Source organism: Mustela nivalis, assembly GCF_964662115.1.
Source record: "Mustela nivalis genome assembly, chromosome: 12".
Classification (NCBI taxonomy): domain Eukaryota; kingdom Metazoa; phylum Chordata; class Mammalia; order Carnivora; family Mustelidae; genus Mustela; species Mustela nivalis.
Genome location: NC_139031.1, coordinates 41,626,907 through 41,649,360, shown reverse-complemented (window position 1 = coordinate 41,649,360; position 22,454 = coordinate 41,626,907). Strand labels below are relative to the sequence as shown.

Sequence of the window (22,454 nt, the reverse complement as noted above, 5' to 3'; positions counted from 1 at the left end):
ATGATTGTGTGGTTCTCTGCAGGGTTTATCTCCCTGAAGAAAACCCCAGATTGGACGTAAAGATGCTGCTTGAGGCTAATCTTCTGTCAATTACTGAGAATAGCTCTGCAAATATATACATATATATATATGATGCTAAAATAGGGAGTATGAAAATTGAGAATAAAATTTGCCTAAATTCAGCATGCTGCTGATGCCTAGATATTGGTGAAAGAAATAAATCTTTTCGGTGAAGTTATTATCCATATGTTTATGATATTTTAGATTTAATCTTCTATTTTTAATGCTGAAGAGGTTTTCTAGCTAGAGTAAATCCAACTGTGGTCATGAACAAATGGAAGAATACAAAATGGCTCAAAGCAAAATGACTAGAGAAGTCTATTTCTTACTCACATGAAGTTCAAAATGAGTGTTTGTAATGGGCAAGCAGCAATCAGTGACCCAGGTTCTCCCTTGGTCTTTCAAAATTTACTGTGCTTACTTACAAGAAGCTAACAAGCAGACAAAGACATCAGGGATAATGCATGGATGGTTTCCAGGGGACAGGATTGAAAATAACCCATGTCACTCCTCACATTTCAAAGGTGAGAACTCAGTCACCTGCATACACTTGACTGCAGGGGAGCTTGTGAGGGGTAGACTAGTTGCATGTTTAAGAAGTAGAGGAAATAGGTGATAGGTTAACACTTAGCCAGTCTGCGATGGTTTGCCCTTCTGTTCAGCAAAGATGGTATCCGTCCCTCCATTCTTCCCACAGAGAAAATACACTCAGCCTCCTCATCAATGGAGGGAACTAAAGTTCCACACCATCACCACATCCAACTTTGATCTCTGTGTGGTGTACAATCCTCTCCATGGGTCTAGATGACCCAGTGGAACAGTTACTCTATGAATAAGCCATTTGAACTTGACATAGTCCACAAGAAACACTGGAATGTGGGAAGGGTAACAGTGAAACTCCCATCCCAAAGAAGAAGACCCTTGTCTTGCAACAGCCCATAGTAATGATGGAATACTGCTGGGCAGGCACTGTGAAGATCGCCTAATTTGGAAGTTTCTCACTGAAGCCCCGATTCTGCTCTATAGAAGGAACAGCATGGATCCTGGTGCCTTCCTCAGGGAGGTCTTTCTGACATACTTTGCTCTTCTACTTCAAAGTGAGCCTTGGAGAGCAGGCCTTCCTTGAGGGATATAGGGCTTTCAGAGCCCATTTTCTGCTTGTGTATGGTTGATTGCTCAAAGAGTGTTTCAAGGGTTAAACTGTCAAAGAAGGTCTTAAGCCCAGAATCATGGTTTCTTTGACAACATAAGTCCCACAAAAACTGTGTGGGCTTTTGATCTGTTTGCTTCAGTAGATCTCATGTATCAATAATTATACCCAAATCTTTTCTTAGACTAATTTTAAAATCAGCTTTGTTTCCTTATCTCTCTTTCTCCTCCTTTCTTTTCCTCTCTCCTGTCTCTCTTTCTATAATGTTAATAGTAGCCATATTGAGCTATCTAAAACAATATGTTTGGGGGAAAATGTAACATGCTTAATCTGTTTACTATAGAACTTGGTCATTCTGTGCTGTTACCTCTGGACACTTGATGTTACTGGACAGCTGGACTCTCAATGTCACCACTACTGTGAATAATCTCTTACCTAGTATTTTAGTGTCTTTAGATCAGAAGCCCTGATTGGGTTAAACTCCTTTCTACCTCTCAGGGAGTATGGAAAAGAAACCACTGGTCTCAGTGGTTTCCCATGTATTGAGAAGTAAACTTCTGTCTTACCAGAAGTTTTTATGAGCCCAAGTACCATATGTACCCTCCTCTTTTTCAAAACCAATGTTCTCATGTAACTATTCTCCTTAGGGAAGAAAATGCACCCAGCAGTTCCCCACAAGGAGACACCTCATGTTACATCAGTCTGCCTGTTCTAGGCCTGGGATTTCCACGTTATACTCTTTTTTCTTTCACTGTTAATCTACAGCTATAAATGAAATTGGAAAATTCACCATCAAGAACCCATAGAGGGAGAAAGAAATGAAATAAAATGGAATTTAGATAAAATAAATAAAAATATGTTCTTGAGAATAAGAGGAGGGGATTTCTAGTGGACGCTGTGCCTCTAGGGAAGAGATTATGGAGCTGTAGCTGACTAGGATGGCTGTTTCTTATATCTACCTTCTCTCCTGAGAGACAGAAGCCCCTGGTGGTCCTGCTTGTATAGTACCACGGTACTTTTCTATGACATTTTGCTGGTAATTATAAGGACATCATCTGGGTTCCATCCATATCCCTCTCCAGCTAAAGTGTGAGGAGTGTCCTTGATAATTATAATCAATAATTACAGTCAACACCATGACCTCCTCTTATATCTATTTTCTTGAAGAACCTCAAATGGTCATGTTCCAATTCAGTGTAATCATTGCTGAGTCTCATGATGAGAAGCATGACTCCTTTGTGATTCTATGTATGCAGTAGACCGATTGGTTTGTGTATTAGTAGGATGGTAAACCTCTCCATAAATAAACTGTGGTGTCCATCTGCAGAGGAGAAGTAACCCTGAGGCAAAACATACTAGTCCCTGTCAGGTAAAAGTGTACTGCTCTGGTTATTTGTCCTGTCAGTTTAATAATTATATACCAGGTACTGGAACTATCTCCCTTGTGCCAATTCTCAGCTGTCATTGAGCCACTCCATGTGATCAACCTTGTAATAATCCCCTCTTTCATAGACCAGTGTAAGTTCTACATTTTTAACTGGAGACACCTGGCGATGGGAGGGGTGTCACCACCCCTGTGAGTTTTCAGACTGAATGTGGCACTAACTCTAAATCACACAGGGGCGCAGTATTGTGCTTTTTGTTAGTTTGTTCGATTGTTTACTTATTTAACACAAAGGAAGAGCGCCAGTGTTCCTCTTTTGTCCTTCCTGCCACAATAGCTTCACTCAAGGATCTGGGAATCAATGCAGGAATTCTGCTTGTGGCTCAAGAGTTTATTTCCATCTCTGCACTCAGGAACAAGAAGTACATCACAGATTAGATTGGGTCTCACTTTGCCTACCAGGGAGGTGGTCTAGAGTCATAACTCTTAATTACTTGATTTTCATAGTCTCCCCCACATTTCCTTGAGAAAATCTAGAATATATATTCTTATGTTTTAATTTTAATTTTAATTTTTTAAATGATCATGGTTCTAGTATGCCTTCTCAAAGGTAAACTCTCAGCTCCATTTAAGGAGCTGTAGGTCTAAGAATGGATGAGTAGTTGTTATTAATTATGTGGATTAGCCACTGTGGAAAACAGTATGGAAGGTCCCCAAAAGTTAAAAACATAAATACTATATAATCCAATAATTCCACTACTGGGCATTTTTCCCAAAGAAAATGAAAACACTAATTTGGAAAGATACAAGCTTCAACCTGATTCTACCATTGACTCCCTTCCTCCTATAAGTATCCTCACAGAAAATCTTTATAGATATTTCTTATCTTTGTCTATCAAAATCAGCAGTCATTAATGTTCTTAGCAGTTTTCTATGGAAATTTTCCATAGAAAGTAACAAGGAAAGAATTCCACAGTGAACACATGTATACCCCCTACCTAGATTCTATCATTAACAATTATCATATGTAAACACATATCATCACATATCTGTTTCTTATCCCTCTTGCTTTAATCTATAATGCTTTTATGCATTCAAGTAAGTTGCAGATTTGATACAAACACTTGCCCCTAAATAGTTCAGCATACACATGAGTTCTGACAAATACATAAACTTGTAAATCCCAACCTATGTATATAGAGAACTTGAGTCTTTCATATGCAAGTTTTCAGTTTCTAAGCTTAATTTTCTAATGACCTCTGGAGTATGTTGAGTTATTAATTTACTTATGACCTGGGGACAGTGAAAAGTTGGCATGAATTGGCATATGAGAAGAATGGATTTCCTTTTATTCAGCTACTTACTCAGGCCAGGGGAGCCCATCACTAAGCAGAGAGTCTGGTTCAGCAGTCAAAGGAAGGTCAGATTTTGTATATGAAGTAAGATTTTGATAGGTTATCATTTGTTCTGCCATCTTATTCCTGTTTTGGGGTTGGTTTGTTTGTTTGTTTTTTCTGTTTCCTGTCTTACTGTGGGTTACTTGAAATTTCTCTTGAATTCTATTTTAACTATAGTTCATTTTCATGCATCTTTGTATAAAATCTTTGTTATTTCTCTAGATATTATATTAAATATACATAACTTATCAACAGTCTACTACTGTGTACACTTTACTGGCTCATATAAATGGTGGAAGCCTTACCTTATATTAAGTTCATTTATCCTTTCCCATTTGCTTTAAATATTTCCTCTACATATACTGACAATTGAACAAGGCTGTAATTTTTGCTTCAAACATCACACACTATTTAGAAAATTCAAGAGGAGAAGAAAGTATGTGATACCTACCCATATTTACTTTTTTTCTTGTTCTTTCGTCCTTCTTGATGTTCCTAAATTTGTTCTTTTACATTTCCCGTCTGTTTCAAGAACTCTCCTTAGCCATTTTCCCAGGGTAAGTCTGCAGGTGACATATTCTCTTGGTTTTCCTTCATCTGAGAATGTCTTGATTTCTCCTTCAAGCTTGGAGGATGTTTTTTCTTGCTGGTTATAGAATTTGGACTTGGTAGCTCTTTCCTTTCAGGACCTCAACAAATTATGGTGCCTCTTCCTCCTGATTATTTCCAAATACATCTGCTATCCATTCAATTATTTCTCTCCTATAGGTAGGGTATCACTTCTCTCTTATTATTTTCAAGATATTTTGTCTTTGGTTTTTAGAAGCTTGACTCTACTGGGTCTTAGCATTTCTTTGAATTTATCCTATTGGGGTTCCATAATTTTCTGGAACCTAGGTTTATGTATTTTGCCAAATTTGGTGATTTTTACTTATGATTTCTTTGAATTTTTTTCAGCACTGCCCTCTTTCTCCTCTGCTTCTGAGACTCTCGTGACACAAATATTAGATCTTTTGTTATATCCAAAGACTATTCCTTTTATTTCAGTGTATTTTCTTTCTGTTATTCAGACTGGGTGATTTCTATTGTTCTACCTTACAGTTCATTTATTCTTCCCTCCATCCTTTTTATTCTACCATCAAGCCCATCCACTGAGTTTTTCCTTTTGGTTATTGTATTTTTTAGTTGTAAATTTCCCATTTGGTTCTTCTTTATGTCTTCCATTTATTGGCTGAGATTATTTTTCTCTGTTTCATTTGTTCCAGGTCTGTTTATAATTACTTACTAAAACACTTTTTTTGATGGTTGCTTGAAAATCTTTGTCAGATAGATAATTCTAACATCTGTGAGATCTTGGTGTTATGTGTTGATTGTCCTTTTTCATTCAAATTGAGATTTTTCCTGTTTTTAGTGTGACAAGTGATTTCTGATTGTATCTTGGGCATGTTGGGCATTATGTTAAGAGACTCTGTATCTTATTTTTATTATTAAATCTTCTAGTTTCAGCATGCCTCCTCTGACACCAGACTGTTAGAGGGAGGGAGTCCCCCCTTTGTTATTGCCTTATCTGATCTTCATTCGACTGTGATATAAATGAGAAATTTTTATTGTGTTAGGACACTAAGATTGAGGTTGTTACAACAGCTAGTATTAACTAATCTAATTTTTTAGAAAAAGTTTATTTGTTTATCCTACCTATCTATACAGGTCACTGACTCATTTCTCATTTTTTTTTTTTCATTAATGGGCACAATATTCATGTGGGTAGGAGATGTGGGGTTGTGAGTGGGGAAATTTGGAGAGAGGGAACAGCAGCTTCTTTCTGTGCTTACTCAGGGGTATTAAGTAAATTAGCATTTCTTTATGGTGCCATAAAGCTCAGTGTGATGGTTTTTCCCAACCACAACCACCCCTGCTTCTACATCCAAGAAGAAAGTAATCTCTAGTTGTGCACTGGTGAACATTTTCCTTCTGGAATATTCTTCCATCCTTGGGCTCAGGGCAGCAGTTCTCATGGTCTGAAGAGAGAATGGTATACCCTACATTGAAGAATGTTCTCTTCTCTGTAGGATCCAGCCTGCTGTTTGTAATAAACTCTGAAATGTGTGTCTAGCAGATGCTGTTGAGACAGGAAACATGTCATGAAGTACAAGCGTACGGCTGTGGCCCGATGGAGCAGGTGAGAGTGTTCAGTGACACAATCTGCTTCCCTCTTTCACATCAGCACTCAGATCCTGGTTTCAGGAGAAGCCACCAGAGCCTTCTCTTCTCCAGACTGTATTTTCCTCTTATTCCTGGCTAAAGGGAGAGAGTACGGTGACTGCCTCTACCCCCTCTACGAACTCTGCTGTCCGGCTCTGAGGGAGGGCCCTGTGCTTCATTCATGTCAAGTGACATTAGGTAGGTGAGAGCCTTTCATAACCTGTAACTCTCAAGTATGCATGGTGTGAGGCAACAAGGCATTGGAGTTTTTGAAGTCAGACCCACTTCTTTCTCAAATCCTGTCTCCACTGCCTTCTAGCTAGGAAATATTGGGACTATTCCTTGACTTCTCTGATCTTTCAGTTTTCTCCTCTCTAAAAGGGAGCCTCTAAAACCTATTCCTAGGGTGGGGTTAAGAGAAATCACATGTGAAGCCCTTAGCTCTGTGTCTGGCACATAGTTATGGCTCAAAAAATGTTAGTTCTCCTTCTCTTCTCCCTTTCCTACCCACACAATGTCCTCCAGGTGCAGTACAGAGACCATTCTTTCCTGTACCCCTGCCTGTCTCAGTACATTTCTGGATATCCGGAAAGAGACTTCTTCAGTTATGATTACATAAACTCCACAGAGTAACCGGCTACTTTACTGAAGTAAAGTAAACCCCTTGAATCATGTTCCAATCCTTCTCCACCACAGACTCCACTGCATCGAGAAAGAAGGAAGGCGGTAGAACAGACAAGGCACTAGACTAGGTGTCAGAAGACCGGCATGAAGATCTCCTTTCCAGCTGTGGCAGTATTGACTAAATTAGAAATGTCTCCAGATCTCAGTTTACTTATTTAGAAAATGGCAGTAAGAACATCCATAGACAACTTTGTGAAATGTAAGACCTAGTACACATATGAGGTATTTTGGTAAGGATACTCTTTTGTTTTTTTGCTTGTCCAGTTTTTCTGTATGTCCAGGTATCTGTACCATATGCATCTTTCCCAGATCATGGGAGACCTGTGTCCTGTATACAAGGGCCATGCTTTGGCTAGAGCAACCATGAATGCCCCTGGACTTACATCATCTTTCTTTGCTCATGTCAAGAATCTTTGGGGGGCGCCTAATTGGCTCAGTCGGTTAAGCATCTGCCTCTGACTCCGGTCATGATCCCAGGGTCCTGGGATCGAATCCCTCATTGGGCTCTTTGCTCAATGGGGAACCTGTTTCTCCCTCTGCCTGCAGCTCCCTCTGCTTGTACATGCTCACGCTCTCTTTCCCTCACAAATAAATAAATAAAATCTTAAAAAATATATATATTTGGCTTTAAAAAAAAAAAAAGCAAATTTTCTTTCCATGTATGCTACTTTAAAACACCTCTATCAGGGAGAGCAGAGGGAGAATGTTCTATCTTTCCACGATTTTATGTTTTGTATACTTGTTTCAATTCAACCACAGATCCCAACATGAGTTGTACATCTTTGTTAAAATTTACCACTCTCTCCCCCTAAGTCAGTGCTGGCCATTTTACAAATAGGAGAGTTTAAAAGTTAACGCAGCCAGCGGATGTGAAATACACATACGGATAATGTGTATGAGATATTGTCACCAGGGGAGTCATCTGTTTGAATTTTCTGACTTTACTTAAAGAGCCTAACCACCTTGATATTTGTTTAAACTTGAATTCAATTCCGTGAAGGTGTAATGTTCCTGTTGTCCCCATTCTATGTTAACAGAGCTTTGATACATTTGAGAATGTATTTTCTTACCGTCGGAGTCTTTCGAACCTCTGTTTTATTTCACAGCTGTCTACACTAGAGGCCACATTTTTTGGACATCCACTTTTAATTTTCCTGCCTTCTGCCTCTTTGGAATCTATTCAAGTTCTCCTCCAAAGCTATATGGGGACTCACTCGGGGGGCACCATACATTTTTCCAAGGAAGAATACTGAATTTTGAAAAGGGAGTAAAATAACATTATGAAAATCTTATGTTCCAGCCCTGTTCTGACTCATTAATTCTCTCTGTGTGATTCCTCGATGATCCAAATCATCTATATGCTTTCAAATAGGCTTTGCTTTCTTGAGTTGAGTTTGGTTCCTTTGTACGCTTCCTCTGCCATCTAGAGAGTTTTCCTCAGTCCTTGGGCTTTGATACAATGTAAGCTCATGTTTGACTCCTGCTGTTCTATTTTTTTTTTCTCCCTTTTCACTTGGGTCTCCCGAGCTAAATGGATCCTGCACAATTTCTCTCATGCCTTATTGCAGCTGTTACCACTTTGCTCCAAAAATGTTTTCCTCATATTTGATTATTTTGTCACTCAGGCTTATCGTTATGTTGACATATTATTCACTCTTGTGTCTCGTTAACTTAACATTCTGATGTGCTGTACAAAAAGCAAATGTACTTGATGTCTTGAAGCTTCAGTCCTGTGTGGAAAAAGGGTTTATTTGTAAATTTGTGACTCTAATTGAACACTTTGCAAATTTATTCTACCATCATTTCATTTCTTTTGATTCTGTTTAAGAAGCAAAGAATAATGTATTTCTGGGGACTAGAAAATTCTTTTATGCAGTAATAGATATTCCAGAAAGAAAAAAGTCCATTCATCTTTGTCTCCTTCCTTTATTCTTTTTACATGTTTCCATAGGCTTTTTTAGGATGCTTGCAGTGTATGCCATGGTATTTGTCAGGATTTATTTTGAAATTTCTTTAACCAAGGAGGAAACTTTCCCCTTCGAAAACAACTCGATATTCCATTAAGTTCTTCCTAAGCAGAACTATCTCCCACAAATAACCTTAGTTTTAATGTTCCTAATTTTATCCTATTGTTTCTGGTTAGAATCTGGAAGAATTTCGTCTTGTTCTTTGTTCACAGAATCTTAGGATGGGAGGGAAACTTCCAGAATGTCTAGTTCATCTTCCCAGGTTTTCAGACCAGGTTTTTCCCTGGTCTTACTTAGCAGAACTGGAATCAAAGCTCATGTCTTCTGATTCCCAGCCCGAAACTTTCCAGCTCTATGATGTTCAAGGACCCTGAGTGTTTTCACTTACTATTGTCAAGTCCCTCAGTCTCCATAATGCCCTAGTTGGTGAGTTTCTCTTTACAGTGATGGAACTCTTGAATAGATAAAGACTTGAGAGGCACTGATTGGTTCCTTCACTTCTTGAAGCCAGGAATGGATTGTCTTCATCTTGGTAGCTCTAAGCTGAGAACCATTCCTAGAACTAAGAAGATTTTTCATAAATAATCCTTGAAGGAATGAATGAATTAAAAAAAAAATCTCTTGTCTTACAACCCTGTGTGAACTATGAGACATGTAAAAAATGGAAAAAGATTTACTACCAACCATGAAAAATGTAATCTTGAAGCTGAAAGCACAGGTGGGAAGTAGCAATGTAAGAAACTATATTTAATTGCCAGAATCCGAGTGCTGTAAGAGTTCAGAAATGAAAAACTAATATAGCCAGAGTCTATAAAAATATAAGTAGTGTGGATAGAGTCAACACCAGTATATGTGGGAGAAAATAGAAAATGTCTGTAGTTTGAAGGGCATATCTTCTTGACAAAGAAAGGAGAAATAAGAGAAAAAAGTGTTTTTCAACAGAGAAAATAAGAGGAAAAATACCAGGAACTTAGAGATGGGAGAGGGAAAGAAAGCAGAAATTGCTTGACTAATTTAAGTCATTTCATGAATAATAGATTCATAGCTTTTAATTCATGGTTTAAGACTGTAAATCATTTTGTTATGTGGGTTTTAAGAGCATCCCATGAATGTGCCCAGGGCCTACAGTCTCACTACTGAGACCTTCTACTAAGTAGGGCAAATAATTTTCCCAATTAACTAATTTATTATAAGCTAAATTCTCATTAACTTTTAGAATTGAATTGGGAGGGTCAAATGTAGTTCTTTACTCATGATTCAGAACATAAGGTTGCTACTTAACTTGGTAAATTATTGAGGTTTTTTCAGTCACAAGTCTGCCTGGGGGGCTCAGTCGGTTAAACATCCGACTCTTGATTTCAGCTCAGGTCATGATTTTGGGGTCTTGGGATGGAGCCCTGCCCAGCGTGGAGTCTGTTTAAGATTCTCTCTCCCTCTCCCTCTCCCCTCTGCCCACTCTCCCTCTCTAAAAAATATAAAAATAAAATAGATATATTTTTTTCAGTCACAATTGGAGCATCTCTGTAGAGAAGACTGAACATTGGATAACTTCATATTGAGGCTTGCCCACTCTCAGGGTCTGGGTTATTCCTGAAGATGGCAGCATTCCCCCCTCCATAGGCTTCATTTTCCCCATCTGAAGAATGAAAATCCTGTCCTCAGACTTGCTTCTCCTTTGGAACAGAGGAAATTCATTGGGCTGAACATCAGAAAGCCTGGGCTCTGATTCTGCCCACACACCTGGAACAATGAAACTCAACTGCCCACAGCCTCAGTCTCCTCCTGTGCTCAATCGGAACTATACTGGGGGGCTACTTTCTCTCAGAATTTACATATTAGTTAAGGCTCTCTGGTTGTAAGCACCAAAGGAGTTCCCTGAAAGATAGAATCGGAAGCTAGAAAGAGGTCACATAAGCGGGCTTCAGAAAGGGGAAGAGTAGGCAGGGTCGAGGTTCAGAGGATCTAGAGGTAACCCCTTACTCCCTCAGCATTTCTAAGGGATGCATGTCACACCATTGGAGCATCAACTTCCTATGCCCAAACGTTTGATTGTCTGGTACTCACTCCTGGGCAAGAGATGGCCTCCAAGCCCGGCTAAGCCTTACCAGTGCTTTTTTCCTAGAGGTAGAACTTCAGGAAAAATGACTGACAGAATACAAAAACAATGAGATAAGCTATCAGGGGAGTCAAGGCAAATTTTAAGGAGCAGGTCCAAGGTCTTGTCTGCGAGAGACTCTAACATGTATTTTCTTTCTTTCTTCCTTTTTCTCTTTCTTTCCTTTTCTTGAGGGGACACACCACAGGACAAGAGGAATGTCAGTAAAACTAAAATGTACATAGAGAGGAGCCCAGAGGCACCACACAGAAAATGGTGACACATACGTGCACGGACACAGGACCCACGTACACACAGAGACAAGCCCAGGGGCACAAGATACACAGATATACAGAGATACACATAGAACCAACATACCTCCCACCCAGCAGGTGCACAGTTGTGGGAACACCAGACACACACAGATATATACATAGGATAGGAACACACCCACAGAGACATGCCAAGCGCACAGTCTCAGGGACACACACAGACACTCAAAGGTCACAGACACACAAATACAGTAAAATGCTAAGGGACATAAGTCAACTAGAGATAAACAAATAGAATATGATTTCACTCATATGTAAAATTTAAGAAACAGCACAAATGAGCAAAGAAAGAGACAAATCACAGCAGCAAAAACCCAGACTCCCAATACAGAGCACACACTGGCGGTTGCCAGAGGTGAGGTAGGTGGGGGGATGGGTGACATGGATAAAGGGGATTAAGAGGGTACTCAGCTAACATCTATTTTCTTCCTCAGGATATGCACACTTTTGCTAGAAACAGTAACCAGATTTGGCTTTAGGGAATGTTCTTTCCCCATCAGATACAGCTTTGGAGATGTTGTAGCAATCTCTCACTGCAGAAAAGCCATCTGAAACTTAGTGGTTGGCTGAAGACACACCAAGACATTGCCCATGATTCTTAGCGTCAGGACTCCAGGCAGGGCTCCGTGAAGATGCCTTCTCTCTGCTCCACGTGGTGTGTCAGCCATAGATGCTCCACTGGGACTGGGGCATCCACAGTGACCTCTTGTAAGCCAGGCAGCCTGTGCTGGCTCTCCCCTGGGAGCCCCAAACCTCATCTGTGCTGAGTTTCTTCCTTTCCCCAGCCTGCATCCCTTTGCCAATCCCCATCTCAGTCCCTGCTTCTAGGAAGCTTGGCCCCTATCCCTGGACTTCCGTGTCCTGACCCCCACATGATGGGGATGCAGCTGAATTATATGTCAAGCCTCTTCAGGCTGGGCTTGGGCATGCTGGTCTCTCGTCTTCCACTCTCTCCTCCTCCCTGAGTGAAGGGGGAGTTTTCTCCAGATCCTGAAATCCAGAATGTCAATGGGCATTAGAAAGTTTCTAGTCTTCCAGGTCACATAGATATAAATTACTTCTGGTTCTGAGGCTGTAGACCTGCTCCTTAACTTCTCCGAGCCCTACTTTCCTCATCAGGACAATGGGGATATCCATATCTATCTCAGAGGATTGTTACGAGAATTAACTGGAAAAAAAAGAAAACAAACATGTGGGGCACAACTATAGGACCTCGCACACAGAAGGTGCTTAATAAATGTTATTTCCTCTTTCTTCTTTTGCTCTAAGATTCCATTACTTTATTACATTCCACTAGGAAGAAAAAGATTAATAATCCCGGTACCATGTATTTTTTCCTGACATACGTGGCTTGAGGGGTAACATTGCTTAAATGATGTCCTTGGGGAGCACAGTGCCTTGGTGTGAAGTGTCAGCTACTGAGATTTGATCCTGACACCTAACCCAGGGCATGATTCCTTAGTTGTTTAAAAGGAATAGAAATTACATTAATTTCAGCTGTTTTGTTTCCAAGGTCACAGGACTTAATTCAAAAAAATGAGAAAAGGGATTTCTAGCTTTCTCATATTTATTAAAAGAAACCCATGCCTACCAACCTCATTCCTGCCGCAATTTGGGCAGAGCAGGATGAAAGTCAAAAGCTATTCAGACTCCAAGTTGGAACTTCATCCAATGATTTACCTATTTGCTTCTGAGTCAATAAAAGCTCGGCACTAAACCTCAGAAATGAAAACCACAAATTTGTTCACTTATTTTACTACCAGTCTCTCAGCTTTTATGTCCCCTAACTTATAAGCCTTTTCTAAGTTCCCACATTTTTAATGTTTTGCCAATAAAAGTGAGCATGGCTTCTTTCTACAGGTAGCAGGCCATGGTTACATTTAAGCGAGGGTTCTGAGCTCCTGGCTCCATGGCTGAACTCATGCAGTCCTGGTACCATCCAATGTAAAGGAGGGCCGTGGAGAGCAGTTTTCCGTAATACGTCTCGTGGAGATGCTGCTTTCTCGCTTACACAGCTTGCCTGAAAATTGGAGTTTCCTTCCTTCACTAGAGAGCCACAAACCCTAATTGTTCAATTAATTTTACAGTGAGATCAGCATGGGAGTCACTAGGGTGTTGTAGGATCATTTGTTAAGCACCACGTCTCACATATGAGATAGTGACTTGAACCAACTTTCAAAGCATTTAATTTTATTTACACTCATTGCAGATTTGCTCGGCAAGTGAGATGGCGTGTGGCAACCTAGAGGTCAGGGAAATGTAAGAAATCACTTAAGAAACTTCAGAGAATTTGTGGACTGGCACAGGGGTTTGTGTATGATTTATATTCTTATGTTCATAATTTCAGGAACCTTCATGCTTAATTCTCTCTCTGCTCTACTTGAAGACAAGGCATAGAAAAATAAATGAAAAGGGGGAATTTACATATTTAACCTCACTAATAATCAAAGAAATACTACTTGAAATAACTGCAGTATTTCTGTCCATTAACTTGGCAGATTTATATCATGTGGGGAGAGTCTGTGGAGCTGGGCATCACCATACCCTTGTGACGTGGGATTTAATGGGGAATAGCCATTGGGGAGGGCTGTTTGGCATTCTGTGTCAAAACCCTTGAAAAGAAAACCTTTGACCCAGTTGCATTTCAGTAATTAACTTTACAGAAATCTGCAGACATAGGCAATGATCTTTTGGCAAACCTATTACAAAAAGTATCATCCTGAACAATAAAAACTAGAAAGACATGACCAACAGCAAAACAATTAGTTTGATAACCTGTGACACATCTGTTTAGTGACATACTAAAGTGTTATGAGAAAAAGAATTACATAAGGCTATAGTATGGTAGCCATTTTATGTCAAATAAATAGAAACAAATGTATATGTAGATATTTCTAGGTAGGTATGCATATATTTATGTATGTATATAGATGTGTATATTTATTCATGTATGTGTGTGAGCTTAAAACATTATCTTTTTCCTAGACCATTCACTAAACTCATTTTCCTGCCTCCATTTAATTTCACTCTAGTTAATTCTCTATAAAGCAGTGACAGTGACCTTTTTTCTTTTTAGGGTTTTATTTATTATTTATTTTAGAGAGAGCACAGCAGGGGGAGGAGCAGAAGGAGAGGGACAAGCAGACTCCATGCTGAGCCTAGAGCCCAATGCAAGGCTTGATCCCATGACCCTGAGATCATTACCCCAGCTTGACCGACTGAGCCACCCAGGAGCCCCAGGAGTGACCTTCTTAACTGGACCATAGCTCTGCCTTGCTCTGAATCTCTAATTCCCTCTTTTTACATTTAGAATAAAGCTAAACTCTTTACCAGTACCTTAAGGGCCATCTGTGTCTCCTTCCCATCTTTCTGTCCTCATCTCTTTAACCCACTGTCTCTGTGTCTGTAGAACAATAAGTGTGCAAAACAGCTCCAATACTTTGTGTGCCGTGCTAAGCTACAGGTGCACCGTTCTTCAGGTGTGTTGCGTCGAAGATAGACAAAAACATGAGAGAACTAGAAGACAACTGACTCCGTTCCTCTCCACTATCCCCAAGGACTCAGTGGTGACCTGCAGTGGGGCTGGGATCAGGGCGGAGGAAGAGGAACAGAGGCCAATAACCTTATGATCTCTATTCTCAACTTTCTCCTCCAGCTGGCAGGAAATCTCAGGGGGATTGTTAAAATCAACTTTTAAAGACCTTATGGGTCTGCTTTGAAGAATGTAGCCTGAGGGGGTTCATTTATGTCATCCTTCTGCTATGGTTAAAATCTTATTTAGCTAACGTTACTTTCCACAAGTTCCCTGACATTTTCAAGTCAACTATTAATATGAACAAGGTACCATTTTGTTTTTGTTTTCTGAAGCTCCATTTATTTCATATTTGGGCTTTTTGTCCAAACAAGCTCACCTCGTTGAGTATTTGCTAAGTAAGGAGGGAGGAAAGAAAGAAAATTAGAAATATAGATCTTTACTTAAATTTCCCATAGTCTTACCAACCAGAGATAAATACATAGGCATATATAATTCCAGTCACATATTTGTGAGTACAGATATGTATATTTCCAACAGCACACACAGTTACACGTGCGTATATAGAGAGAGGATCATGTGTATGGATCAGAATGGGGTCATATGGACACATAAGAACTTCCCATTTATAGGCTAGTTCAGACTCCATAGAAAAAATCCAGCAAGGCCATCAGGCTGATTTTTCAGTTTTTCTTCAACTTTTCTACATTTTCCCAGAAGGATCTTTCCCTGGCCTCCACTGTAATAAATGGGCATAAAGGACAAAGGCCTAGCTAGACACTGACCGAGACTAAACTTTACTTTGAAAAGCCAAAAATTTACATCTTGATTCAGCCAAATGGAATATGCTCCACAATTTCCAACCTCTGACATTTTGCTTGTGCTTCACCTTCTGCCTAGACTGCCTTTCCCATTCACTTTTTGCACGTTAAATCGTATCTTTCTCTAAAAGCCCATCTCAAGTGACCCCTCTACACAGTTGTCTTTTCTGGTCCAAATGCCATGCCTTTTCTTTGTATGTCCTTCGGAAGACTTACTGTAAACTGGTGTCAGCAGATTCTCTGCTTGACATTCCCCTCCACAGCATGGCAAAAGCCTCTTTGTGCTGCTCCTCAGAGCATCACCAGCCTAACTGAGGAGAACCAAGCTTCAATATTCCATAGTTTACCTTTTTTACATGTGTTAGATTTAGGTGTGAGAGGGACCAAGAAAAAAATTACTAAGGAGCTGGATAGAAAGAGACATAGAACCTACCTTGCTGGGGAGGGACTAGTCTCTGGTGAAGAGAGACCAGCAAGCAGCACACCTCTGTGTGTGTGTGTGTGTGTGTGTGTGTGTGTGTGTGTGTGTGTATGGGTGGGTGGCTTCCCAGCCTCTGGGTTAACTGCTAAAGGAAGAAATCCATTATTGGAAACACTAAATTATCAACACTTAGGAGGAATCAGCCCTAGCACGAAGTACTTAACTTACATCATCTTGTATAATCCTTTAAAAAAAATCACAGGGATAATCAATCCATTTTATTTTATTTTTTTTTTAAAGATTTTATTTATTTATTTGACAGAGAGAGATCACAGTAGACAGAGAGGCAGGCAGAGAGAGAGAGAGAGAGAGGGAAGCAGGCTCCCTGCTGAGCAGAGAGCCCGATGCGGGACTCGATCCCAGGACCCTGAGATCATGACCTGAGCCGAAGGCAGCGGCTTAACCACTGAGCCACCCAGGCGCCCAATCAATCCATTTTAAAGATGAGGCAACTGAGTCTCAGAAAGGTTAAGTATTTTTTCAAGTTCACTTCACTAAAAAGCAGCAACTTGGAAAGTAAGCCCAACTTTATGAGCTTCTGAGCCCCTGGTCTTAACCATTTCATCGCCCTGCCTCCCAGCTGAGATGGTGGTGGCGGAGGTTTGGCAACATGTCCCTAAAAGAGGTAGGGTGGGAAGTAACCTGATGCAAGAGAGGCAGTGATGGGCCTGGAGCAGGACATCCGTCCTCTGCAGGGTGGTGGATGTGTATTGTGCATGTGTGCGTGAGGGTGTGGGTGTGCATACTTGTGTGCACGTGGGGGTGTGTGGTGCATGTGCGCGTGGGTATCTTAGGGGAAGACAGGTGGCAGAGTCCGTGCAGCAACTCTTCCTGACACTTTATCAAGGTACACACCCACTTCCTGAGGACACAGCCCAGGAGACCCATGAAGAGTATAGCAAGTGAGAGCAGTTTGGGATTCAACTGGTTCCAGTCCAGTGACAATGGTTGTCAGGCAATTGGTGGCTTCAACAGGAAAGAAGGTCTGACCAGTGAGACCGGGGAAGTTGGAGGGCCGCCGTACAGGGAAGCTGCTAGCTCATGCCTGAGCCAGGATCCACTGACCCCGTGGGCACTGAAGCAGGGAACGCCCCATGGTCCCCAGGAAGCTACTGGAGAGAAGGGATTGTGAGGGTGGGCAAGAGCTCTGGATCTTGCTGCTGAGTTGGTGAGTTGAGCTTATTAAATCACTAGTTCAGTGTGATGCTCACCATTTACTCTGTGCTTCTTAGTCCTCGATATTTGGGTTTCTTGTGCTGCCAGGCTCCACGCAAATATCTCTATTAAAAGAGGGGAGAGGCACCAGGGTGGCTCAGTGGGTTAAGCCTCCCACACTTGATTTCTGCTCACTGATATCAGGGTGGTGAGATCAAGCCCTAGTCAGGCTCCATGCTGAGGGTGAAATCTGCTTGGGATTTTCTGCCTCTCCCTCTCCCTCACCACCCCCCATGCAAGCGCTCGCACTCTCTCTCTCTCTCTCTCTCTCTAAAATAAATAAATAAATCTGTAAGAAATAAATTTTAAAAAAGCGTAGAAAACCCTCTAACCTCCATGCAGTTTACTTTGGAACGTAAGAGAATAAAGATTCCAGCATGGCCTCACGGCCTTGCACACACTTTGTGCTGGTAGTCACGGTTTGGAGGAGGAAAGCCCTCTAACTTTGACCTTGAGCAAAGCCTAAAAAGTTAATCAGAGGTTTGGGAGGTTGTCAAAGTAAAGCTGAAGTGGAGAACACACAGACTGCTCATTGGGTCCAAGAAAACATTAATTCTTCCACCATGAAACAGAAAAGATGGGAGACGATAAAACACAGGAGGCTAAGTTGCTACCAAAAATATTAATAGGAATTTTGAATGTTTCCCCTGGTCAGCTGACAGGACAAGGCTTTATGGCCCTGGGACATGGAGAAAAAGGAAGATAGAAGAAAGATCTTAGAAAAGAGAGTAAAAGCAGCCCCCCCCCCAAAAGTGAAGACGGACAGCTGGGGCCTCAGGAGGAAGATGTCACCAGTAAGGGTCTTTTTCTAAATATGAAAGCCTATGAACTTAATATTATTGTCTGGCATTTTGTTTAAGTTGTGTGTTACAGTGCACTTTTGCAATATGTATGAATTTCAGAAGTTCAAAGGCAAATGCACAAAAAAAACCCCTTCAATATTTTTTTCTAAAATTAAAAAAAAACACCTATATTTTCTTGAGCTTCCATCTCACTGACGGCCAGAAATGTAGTCTAATTCAGTTTGGTTATCAAGAGAGAAAAAACAGTTTTGCCTCATCTCTCCATCTCTCTCGCTCTCTCTCTCTCTCTTTTTTTTTTTTTTAATTTTTTATTTTTTATAAACATATATTTTTATCCCCAGGGGTACAGGTCTGTGAATCACCAGGTTTACACACTTCACAGCACTCACCAAAGCACATACCCTCCCCAGTGTCCATAATCCCACCCCCTTCTCCCAAACCCCCTCCCCCCAGCAACCCTCAGTTTGTTTTGTGAGATTAAGAGTCACTTTTGGTTTGTCTCCCTCCCAATCCCATCTTGTTTCATTTATTCTTCTCCTACCCACTTAAGCCTCCATGTTGCATCACCACTTCCTCATATCAGGGAGATCTATAAAGAACTTAGCAAACTCAACACCCAAAGAACAAATAATCCAATCTCGCTCTCTCTCTTGATTTGCATCTAAGTTTCAGGGGAATTAGGAAGCCTCAAATCATCAGGACAGTAGAAACACTGCATCTGTAGGAACTACATTTGGTTGCAAGTAGGAGAAAATTCCATTAATTAGTGCATTATTATAATCAAGTACGTCTTTCACCTTACATGACAAAAACTAGAGTCAGGGAGTCTAGGCTTGATGGGAGGCTCCATGAGGTCATCAAGGACCCGAGGACTTTCTTTTTCCTAGCATTGTGAATTTTGTCCCCATGCATGTCTTCTGCTTTACCTTCAGCATCTTGTGTCCACTCCAGGAAGAAATAAGAGGAAGAGCAAAAGGTAATTAATTAATTAGTTAAACATAGAAGCATATGTTAGCTGACTCAACAGGTTTGGGGAAAAATTTTGCATCATCTGCTTACATCTCAGCAGTCTGAATGGTGCCCCACCATCGCTTCAAACTTTAACAAAGTTTGAAAATGTAATTTTTTTTTTTTTAACATCTCAGAACAAAACAATTGTGTGGTACTAAAGACCTAATGGAACAACAAACAACAATAACAACTACATTAACAACAAAAACCTAATGGCTATTAGCAGGCAACCGGCCATGTCTCTCGGGTCATCAACTGTCCACACCAGGTGGATTTTGTGCAAGAGACTGGCTGGTTGGAAGGGTTGCTGATGTGAGCATCTAACACCCAAAGAGACCGAAGTGCCTTGTTTTAAAAGCTGCTCATTTGGGTAAATAAAACCTCAATAGTGTTCAGCGTACTCTCTTCTATTCTTACTCTTGGGACCTGGGCACTGCATTAACATTTGCAATTTACTAAAGACCAGAATAGATCTAAATCCCATGGAAAACAAATTGCTCCCTCACTTGTTACTCTCAGATAAATGCTGGTGTTTAGTTAACCCCAGCCCTTCAAACAACACTGTGAATTCTCTGTCTCTGAGCAGTGGAATCTTGATGATGTCCTTTTGTTCTGGAATGGGAGTTTCTCCGGCCAAAAAAGACACAAACACATCACCTGTTTTGTTCAGCTTTTGAAAAGCAGGTCTCCAGATAATTTAAAAATAAAATGAAGTTGCTCCTGCCCTCTGTCAAGGTCAAAACCTGATCTGAAAACGAATGAATCATGATTCTTGCCTAAGGATTATCAGTCAGCACATTACCCCGAACGTTCTTTAAGCTACTGTATCTGCTGTGTCAAAGGAATACTTCGCGATCTGTAAGTTTGCACCGTGTTTCGTGAGTTTCTCTTTGGCAAAGTGACTGTTTGGGCTCCTTTAGGATTCTCAGGCAGACTGAACTGCCTTTTCAGACATCCAGCAACCTCTTCTGATTAACACTGGACGTGCAGCACGTTTGGAGAATCCTCCCTTAAGACACTGATGTCTGCAAATCTTGGCCTGTGACAAAAGGGATGATGGTTCAGGGAATGGATTAAAAAAATATATATGTATCACTCTGAGAGATTTGAAAGGAATAGGATTCCTCTAGGATTTGAGAGACTAAAGCAGCTATCACTGACCTCTTCTCAGTCACAGACCTCTGAGAAGCCTGTCAAACCTACAAGTCCTCTATTCAGACACACAGTGCCCTGGGCAACTTTTTAGTGCATTCTTTCAGGGGAAGCCAATGATGATTTCAGCTGAGGTTAACAGCCCTTGCTCCATGAAGATAATTGTTGGGTTGATAGAAAGTGTGGCCATGCCTTTCCTCTCACGGCAGAATCTGGGGTGCAGTAAGGAAGACAGGCTGAGAAACAGCAGTAAGAGACACGCTGACTTCTTCCCGCATGGCTTCTCATCTGCAAAGCTGGGGATCTCACCCCCTCCTGCAGTCCTGTCCAATCTCAGACGTGTAGACAGAGCCTGGCACTTTGTCAGCTCTGTTCTTTCCAGTGGGGTCTTAATCTAGGAACCAGATCAAGGAACCATGCTCTTATGAACAAATCCCTGCCATATATTCTGTTTTCAGGCTTGAATTTCATCTTTTGACTGTGTGTCTTTCTAGAGTCCTGTCCCCAAGGTGTGAATGGGTTTTGGATTTTTCCTCACAGCCCACTTCTAACCTTTCCATGCTGTTGGCTCTGATTACAGGCTGATTATATTCATATTGTTTTCAAATGACTCTGGGAGAGAGTGCCAGCAATGAGCAATGGGCTTCTCTTAAGTCCTCTGGAGTTTTTCAGGTTCAAGTTCATCAGTGAAATAGGTGCCCTTCCAATACCTTTGTACCTTCTATCTTTTCCTTTGTGAAACATTATTTTGTCAGATTCTATTAGATGCAAGGTCATATCTACTGTCTTTAAGAAGTTTATGCTCTAATGGGACCAAAAGAGAAATATAATGTGATACGCATCATAAAACTAAGATAAACAGTGAGGAGAGACTGATACACAATTCTCTGAGCGGGGGGAAATACTGGCTTTGAGCCAAAGGGTCTAGGAAGTCAGGGATTTGAGCAGATCTGATAGATGGTGATGTTCCCTATGGGACAGCAATTCTCAATCTTCTCTTTTATAGACCTTTGAGAATCTGATGAAATGGGGAGGAAAAAGGCTGAAAAGGTCTTTGAGAGCTGTGGTAAAACCAGCTCAGAATTAGTTCCTAGATTGTGGTCACAAAATTGGAGTGACCTGGACAAGTCCTTTTTCAAGATGTGTCTTGATTATTGTACCTATAAGATGGCATCAAAGGGGATATGATTAGATGATAATTCAGGTCTTCACTTGCTTTAAAATTATATAATTTTAAAATTCTGTCTAGTTCATCACCCTAGATACTTAGGCTATTTCAAAGAAATTACACATTTTCCTATCGAAAGACAAAAGTAACCCATCTACCTCATCCAAAAAATCATAAAATTATTGGAAAGAGTATGATACACACACTGGGATTTTAAAGAACCTAATATTTTACATGTTTGAAGGAATTCCTCTCAGTAATAAAGTTCAACCTTTAGGGAGCAATTAATATATGCTAAGTAATTCACTAAGTGCATTGTGTACGTTGTATCGTTGAATCTTTGCCTGAAATCAGGGGATTAAGTGCTATTGTTATCATTCCTATTTTACAGTTGAGGAAACTGAGGCTTGGAGAGATTAAGTTACTTTGTAGAGAATCTCAGTTTGAAGTCAGGCCTTCCAACTCTACAGCCTAAATACCCTATTGCAGCTGTGGCTAGTTTTTCCGGTGAAGTGAGATTTTTCCTCAGTGCTTTATGCCATTTCTCAGGTCCCAGATACTGTGAAAATCCCATGAACTGCCAGTCTGTAAGCCTTCATCAAAAAGGCCAAATACACCCCCCCCCACACACACACATGCTCTTACAAATGTGCACATATAGATACATTCAGAATCCGACAAACTCTTCTGAAGGCCATTGCACAGACTGAAGTTTTCCTGCTGAAAGCCGAGGATCGCTGGAGCGGACTCTGGAAGGACTGGCGGAGGTTAGCCAAGGGCACAGAGGACGCACTTTGTCTACCTTTTTGGAAGGGAAGGCCTGGCTGCTCGTTCAAACAGGGGTAGAGTCGGCAGAGGGCGCTGGTCCAAGACCGCCCCAGGAGAGAAGGTCAGCCCGGTGAGGCTGCTGACGTGCCGCTCTACGAGGGACAATGACTTCGGGACTCATTGTGTCCGCGAAAACAAGATCATCCTTCTCCAATCACTCTTTATTCGCCAC

General features: G+C 40.9%; 1 protein-coding gene across 1 annotated transcript in view; it reads left to right on the top strand.

Moving 5' to 3' along the window:
- LOC309844980 (uncharacterized protein) overlaps positions 1–7,005 on the top strand; it is a gene marked incomplete at its 5' end in the record, with an annotated part of 76,498 nt that extends 69,493 nt beyond the window's left edge. The window contains 2 exons of the mRNA XM_082692418.1: positions 6,216–6,391; positions 6,719–7,005. Of these exons, the coding sequence (XP_082548544.1) occupies positions 6,216–6,391; positions 6,719–6,804 (262 nt within the window). The 3' untranslated portion in view covers positions 6,805–7,005. The remainder of the gene's footprint in view (positions 1–6,215; positions 6,392–6,718) is intronic.
- Between the last annotated feature and the right edge of the window lie 15,449 nt (positions 7,006–22,454).